The sequence below is a fragment of the Toxotes jaculatrix genome, chromosome 22 (assembly GCF_017976425.1).
Source record: "Toxotes jaculatrix isolate fToxJac2 chromosome 22, fToxJac2.pri, whole genome shotgun sequence".
NCBI classification, from domain to species: Eukaryota; Metazoa; Chordata; class Actinopteri; family Toxotidae; genus Toxotes; species Toxotes jaculatrix.
Window position 1 is genome coordinate 4,685,868 of NC_054415.1, and position 6,946 is coordinate 4,692,813.

The window sequence follows — 6,946 nt, forward strand, 5'->3', positions numbered from 1 at the left end:
TCATCTGCATAGAAGCAAAAATTCACATTGTAGCTGCAAATGAATGTACCAAACAAAAGTATGTAGAGAGAAGTAGTGGACTGGGTATGGAGCCTTGAGGGACGTCGTACCTTAGTTGATGGAGAGACAGGCTGTTATTGTTAAGCAAGACAAACTGTGACCTATGTGTTAGTCTGGACCTAAATCACAGGAGTGCTAGATTATAAATGAGGGACCTGGTTAAAGCCCTTCTGGTGTTATACCCTTGATCCCCAGTTTGAGAGGTCTGTAAATAGTTGAACTTACATATTATTCTTATAGACTACCAAAAAATGTATTTGACTGTTGATTTTTGCTTGATGAGTGTCTTCACAGGATTCTACCACAGCGCTTCCCACAGAGTCTACCAAAAGTGTGACAGGCAAGTCTGATTTTTACTAAACAAACGAGAAAACTGTACAGTATTGTATATGTTGCGAGGCTTGACTCTTGACAGAATACAAATACATAAGTTATGAGCCTTTATGGGAGAAAAAGGGACAAAACTAAATAAATGTTTATGCAAAGCCCATGTCTGTGGTGTAACCATGGTAACTGTCCTTAATTTCAGAGGGTGACATTGAACCAAAATGTCTGCGGTCGCACGAGGCCTGTATGATGAAGTGGTTTCGTCAGAGTTGTGCTCACAGAGCTACAGGGCTATTGTAACTATGTCGTTGTTTATGGAGTTTTGATCTTCTGCGTGTCCGTTTGACAACAAAGTGCTGTCTGTTTGCAGAACAAATGCAGAGCACTGTTGGTACTGGAAGCCCCCAGCAGGAGCTACAGTTAGCGTATGTAACAGACAGCAACACTTAATCAGTGGCGTCATCTTATTCTTTCTGGTGTCATTTGCAAAATGTTTGACCACCTTTTATTCCCTGCTCTGACAACACCTTCATTCAAGTCTGCTTGGCAAAGCTGAAATAAACTAGAAGAGAAAAAGAGTTAAGTGTGCTGCAGTCCATTAACCTTGTCCTCTACTTCACTATGTCGTTTCTATTCACAAAGTGTATCATTATCAGCCACTCTAAACTCTAAAATCTTCTGGTAAGTGGACGTCTCAAAGAAAAAAAAGATTGCTGGCATTTCCGATTCGTTTAACCTTACCAATACGCTCACTTCCTGCAGCTATCAGCATGACGTGTTCCTCCTTAAATGCTGGATTTCTTTGAATTAAAAACACAACATATTTTGCCTGCAACCAGAGACCTTCTGAAAATGGCTGTCAGTAAATCAAAGCTATATATATTTTATTTAAGCTTGAATTGAGACCAATTATACGAGTGTAGTCTTCTCTGGTTAAGGGATTTCATAATTAATATTAGCAGTGTAATTATTCTTTTGACTCGCATCATTTCATGTTTCACGTCTTAGATCCAACTCTTTCAAGACCACTAACATGGTTTTGTCATTTTTGTGGAAAATACTTTTTTTTTTTTTTAAATGCTGTGAGACAAAACTACACCAGAATTGTTAAAACTTTAATGGAGACAATCTGTGTCTTGTGCTGCTACAGTAAATGGAACAGACAGCCTACAACATTTCTAAGCACAAAATGGAAACAACATTAAAAAGACACATGTATGACTGCAGTCAGGGGGGCACACGTTTTCCTAGAGTGCAATGATCTGATGTGAATTTTAGAGTTATTCAAGTTAACAGCACAGTGTTTAACAGACAGATTTAGCTTTTTCAAGAGAAAAATATTCTGACAAATTTTCATGACATGGTAATGTTAGCAATTAAAAAACAAATTGGACAACAATAAATAACGGGATACACTCTGCTGGTCCAAGTGAAACCATCTGTCCTGCTGAGATGAGAACGTTCATTATTTCTTAGTGTGTCAGGTGACCTCCTCACCCCTAAACCATGCAGGATGCAGAATCCTACTCCTGAGGAACGTTGTCAGCCAACAGAGGGAACTGGTGATTGTTCATGTTGTTCATCTGGTTGTGTAGCTGCAAATCCTGGAACAGATTTATGTTAGTGCTACAATTTATTTTTTTTTAAAGTACTGTTTAAAAGTTTAGACTTATTTAATTCAGACAGAGCGCCAGGTTACTCTGACACTGTGCAAAAACACAGACAACATAATTATTTGGCAAGACTCACCTCTCTGGGCCTATAGACTCCCAGTTTGAAGCGACAGCAGATAACATCAAAACAGAAGCCAACAAGTCCGTGCAGCATGCCTTTACAGAGAGGGGGAACACATACAGATACATTTATACTTGTTAAAATAACATTTATTTATATTTTGTTGTTTTTGCTGCCCCATCTGCATTCAGAGATTATCTGTATTGTCCACTAACACAAATGAATAAGATGTTATTGCAGGTTAAAGAGGGCTTGCCTGTGGTAGAGAAAATACCCCCGACTATGCCACACAGTCGCACCAGGAACTGCCACAGCGGCATATGTTGCTCGCTGACCGTCACCACCAGAGAGCTGGTGTCATACTTCACAAAGATGCCGGAAACACCGTGACTGCCCGCTGCGTGGTTTATCACCCGTTCCTTGGAAACAGACAGTGAGGTTTTCAGTACTCTACTAAATTCTCTCTCTGTCTCTGTGCTGGCTTCTCATTTTTCATCACGGGACTGGTTTCGGTTTCTAGGTCCTTTTCATTTCATTTGTTACTCACTCGCTCAGTCACAGAAAACTGGTGTGTGTCTGTAGATATCTTGTATGTGTTCAGTCTGGTGGGCACCACTGTGATGAAGTACTGGAACATCTGGTTGTCTGAGGTAGAATCACACAGCAAGGAGCCACGAAAAATGTTAATATTTCCTGTTTTTAAACTAATTCCAAGGAGGAAAAATACGGAAACTAGAGCTAAAGAAAAACATTATAGTTCTATCAAGACCATCACAGTGCTTTAGGTGTAAGAAAACTCTTATTAAATCCTGTAATACCTACTTAGCATTGATCATCCAAGGTGAGCTAAGGACAAGTCATGATTCAATAAATGTGTCGACACCTCATTATTTCTGCAGAAAACTATTTGATGTTCTCGGGCAGGAAACCACTTCATCATATGTTTTGTTCTCTCCCCTCCTATCTCTGGGAATTGCACATTAACATACTGTTATAGGTGATTTTCTCCGTGCCGTCCAGAGGATTGATGATGCCTGGTATCTCCTCCCCAAAAGATAAATGGTCTATTCGATGGGAGAAGTTGTACGCTGTAAAACAGAGATGAGAGGACGCTTGGGTTCAATCAAGGCTGTGAAGAATCACAAAAAGTCCTCTAAGTGAAAATATAATCTGGACTGTTGGGGCTGACTGGTTGTCTGTCACAGGCTTTCTAATAAAAGTCAATCTCACTTGGTCTGAGGAGGAAAACTGAGCCCTGTAGTAATGAAAAATAACAAATCTAAGATGAAACATTTAAAGGTGTTACTGATGTAAATAATTGTTTTGTAGATCTGACTCACACATTTAACATATTTTATATTGTGAACATGAAATTTCCTCAGAGAAATGTGTGCAAAATTCAACTGAACACATACTAATATTGTCTTTCTTTAAACAATGTGGCAGGAGAGTCAAAATAATATTGCCTGCTCTGTGTACAGATTCTAAAAGATTTATAATGTAAAAAAAAAAAAACAAGAATAATTAGAAAAACAGTTTTAACTTACTCTCATGGCTCACAAAAGCTGCAATATGGGCATGGCCCTGAGGATGGTGAATAGGCCTGAAAAAGACAAAAATACTGATATTAGAAGATGTGTTAACAACAGCTCATGTCAGTTTTTCATATTTACACAAATCCCACAGATGGATCGTGGTAAAGAATTCACTCTTTCAGAGGAGGTGAGTGGCCTCTAGCTGTATCTGTTGGTGCCTTTTTCACAATTCAAATAATTTCTTACTTTCCCACAGTGATGTGCAGGTTTCCTGCCACCTTGTTGACGTAGACGTGTCCGTGTATCCTGCAAGCGCTGAGCGGCTCCATGGAGGTATCCTCCCTACACACAGACACAATTAAGCATATAATCTAATTAAAAAATCAAAATCAAAAATGATTTTAATTCCGTTTTGTAAAGATCATAAAGAATGAATACCCCCCCCCCCCCACATATGTAACTGACCGTGGAGGCAGGGCAGTGGGAGCTCCTTTGAGGAGAGTTTTGTAAAGGACTTCCTGAAGAGCATGTTCCTCTCTCAGCCTGCTCTGTATGAGAAGCAACGTCCTGAAGGACAAATAACAGGTTGCAAAACTGTCACTTGTTCACAATTACTCTTCAGTGCATAGAAACTATATCTGGAATGTGGTTACGCAGGATTGACAGCTATCATCACCTGATGATAACAGTCACTTCAATCAACACAGGTGCTGGAGCAATTACTTCAAAAACGTTATTAAAAGAAGGAGGTATCTGCGTGGACCATCTCTCTAATTAGTTCGTCCAGTTTTTCAACATAGTTTTAAAATGTGTTTCAACTTTCTATGGCCACAAAAACAATCTGTGTTTTTCAGAGTTTTCAAGTTTTACCACATTAAATTTACTTTTTCAAGACTTTAAAATGACAATTAGAACAGAAATTTAAACAAATTTAATCACATAAAACAGAGACCCTCCAATTTTAGTCAGTACAAAACTTTGCTGGCACTGGTGCTCGTGATTTCATGAAAGCTTACCTTTGCCACAGTCTCTGTTGCGGAGTCAGTTCAAAAATAACCTGATCAAACGAACAGAGAGAAGAGAGGAAAAAAACTTATTTCTAAAAGCTGTAAACATCCATGGATGCCTTGACGACAATGTGTGCTGCAAAACTGTCTGATTTACACGCTGTGATCACACACAGAATTAAAGGTGACAAAATGATTTAAGACATGCTTCACTCACGGGCTCGTACTGGAGGCCATTGGATGTGATCATGGTCTCAGCCAGGTCCAGAATATCTGCTCCGACATCTGCAATCACAGATAATGAGTTAATAAATTTACTGATACATACATATATATCTGCAATGTATGTCTGTGACTGGTTTCTGTTGGTGAAAGAAAAAGAGGCTTATAAACTCACGCTGGCATTTCATGGCAACTGTGATGTCAATGTTAATTTTCAACTTACTGTAAATAATGAAAAAGAAGAATGAGGATTAATCAGTTCTACAATAATATAGTGTTCTATACTATATGAGCAATGCAACACATAAAAATCAGTAGGAAGTCACAATTTAGGAACTGTTCATTGTGTAATTATTAATATTCAGTAACTGAATGTAGCTGAATTACCTGGAAAAATCCTTGTCAACAGCATATTCATATTTCATCCAAGTGTCTCGATAAACAAAGAACTCTAAGACAGCCAGAATTGCCATGGCACTAAAAGCTATCAGTGACACTGTGGATGAGGCAGAAGAGTAAATAGTTATTCATATATTTTTATTAATTATTATCATTATTGTTTCCTTCTTTCAGAAGGACGTCGCACCTGTTCCTCCTGACGCTGACGTCTCCACATAGCTCTCTGATACTTTGGGGAAGGCGTCCAGCTCCTTCACCAGACTCAGAGCTTTCTTTCGGGACAAGCGTCTCATCTTCAGGTTGAGAACACTTCACCACCTCCTCCATCACAAATGAACAGAGTAAATCAGCAAAGCATACAGATTCCCATCCTCCAACCTCTGACTTTATATCTGGTGTTATCAAAGATGCAAATATATGTCTCACCATGGGAAAAAAATCCAATACAAATAAATAGCATAACATTTTAAAATACTTTTCTAAAGCTTTGGAACTTCAACCAAAAATTAAACAGCTAAAATAAAATAGTAATAAAATATATTTTTAAAACGTGTTGAAGCATATAAATGCTCTTCCTCAACTAACAGTTATTTTCATTATCTATAAAACTTCATCTATTAAAATGTCATCAATATCACAGTAATGATTTTGATTCTGATCCCGAAAGCATAACATACTTTTGAGCATTCTGGGCTGAATATATCCTGCAAACACCACAATAAATATCCTTAAATAATAATAATATATCGTACACCCTTAGCATCTCTGTATTAACACTGTAATACTGCAGATGAGAAACGATACGAGACATGACAAAGTTTAAAACAATATTAACAATAGAGATGTTTGATGTTTTATGAAGTGAAGATGCTGATATGCTGTCTGATCACCGTCTCCCTGCAGCAGCACGTTTATTACTGCTTCACAACACCGTGTATTCACAATGCATCTTACCTCTTTTATCATGTGCTTAGATGTTAATTCGTGGTGCAGTGTCCCTGGAAGCCATACTCAACAAGTCACAGGTGCAGCTTGGATTACATCTGAATTTGACGGCACCATGATCCATCCTTGGTTCTAACCCACAGGGGGGCGGGCTCACTTCTTCCTTCTTTGGGTAAGCACTGACGTCAAAGGGTGCGTAGCGTGCGCGCTCCGGTCGGCATGAACGCGCAGCGACCACTGCCGCAGTTCTGTCAGCAGGGGGCGTTTTAACACTAAAATGTTGCCCTTTTTTTGGTGGATTTATAAAGATAAAGTAGTTTAGTCATAGAATAGAATAGAATAGAATAGAATAGAATAGAATAGAATGTGACAAGGAGTTCCATCTCTGATCTTTGTATTATTTCTAAGTTTCTTAGACGTTTATTAAATGCATAATTTCTTGCATTAAACAACTTGGCACTAGACTGAATTGTTTTCCTATGTTATACTGGTCCTTTCTCCATTTGTTTCTATTCACTGATGTGTTACATATCATAAGTTAAAATGCTCATGCATGTGTGAAGCTTCATTGTGTAAGCAATGCTGACAAATCACTACTGCCTTCACACTTGCACGCTTTTTGACTATTTACAGGTTTCAGTTACAGTTGACAGTTTTTTTTTGTTTGCAGTCCAGTTTCGAAATGACCTCACTGTCTAGTATAAATAAAGGTAGACA

At 38.4% G+C, this 6,946-nt stretch overlaps 1 protein-coding gene across 2 annotated transcripts; it reads right to left on the minus strand.

Annotated features, from left to right (window-relative positions):
• Positions 1–1,554: 1,554 nt before the first annotated feature.
• LOC121176060 (endoplasmic reticulum-Golgi intermediate compartment protein 2-like) lies at positions 1,555–5,577 on the minus strand. 2 transcript variants are annotated; one of them, XM_041030017.1, is made up of 13 exons: positions 5,472–5,577; positions 5,273–5,381; positions 5,061–5,107; positions 4,881–4,948; positions 4,673–4,713; positions 4,122–4,223; positions 3,903–3,998; positions 3,669–3,724; positions 3,111–3,209; positions 2,669–2,766; positions 2,378–2,540; positions 2,137–2,216; positions 1,555–1,991 (listed from the first exon to the last, which is right to left on the minus strand). In XM_041030017.1, exons 1-13 carry the CDS (start codon positions 5,575–5,577, stop codon positions 1,911–1,913), a joined length of 1,146 nt encoding a protein of 381 aa, XP_040885951.1. In that variant the 3' UTR covers positions 1,555–1,910. The 2 variants fall into 2 exon arrangements, with proteins under 2 accessions (XP_040885951.1, XP_040885950.1); XM_041030016.1 differs by having other exon boundaries at positions 1,555–2,005; positions 2,130–2,216.
• Between the last annotated feature and the right edge of the window lie 1,369 nt (positions 5,578–6,946).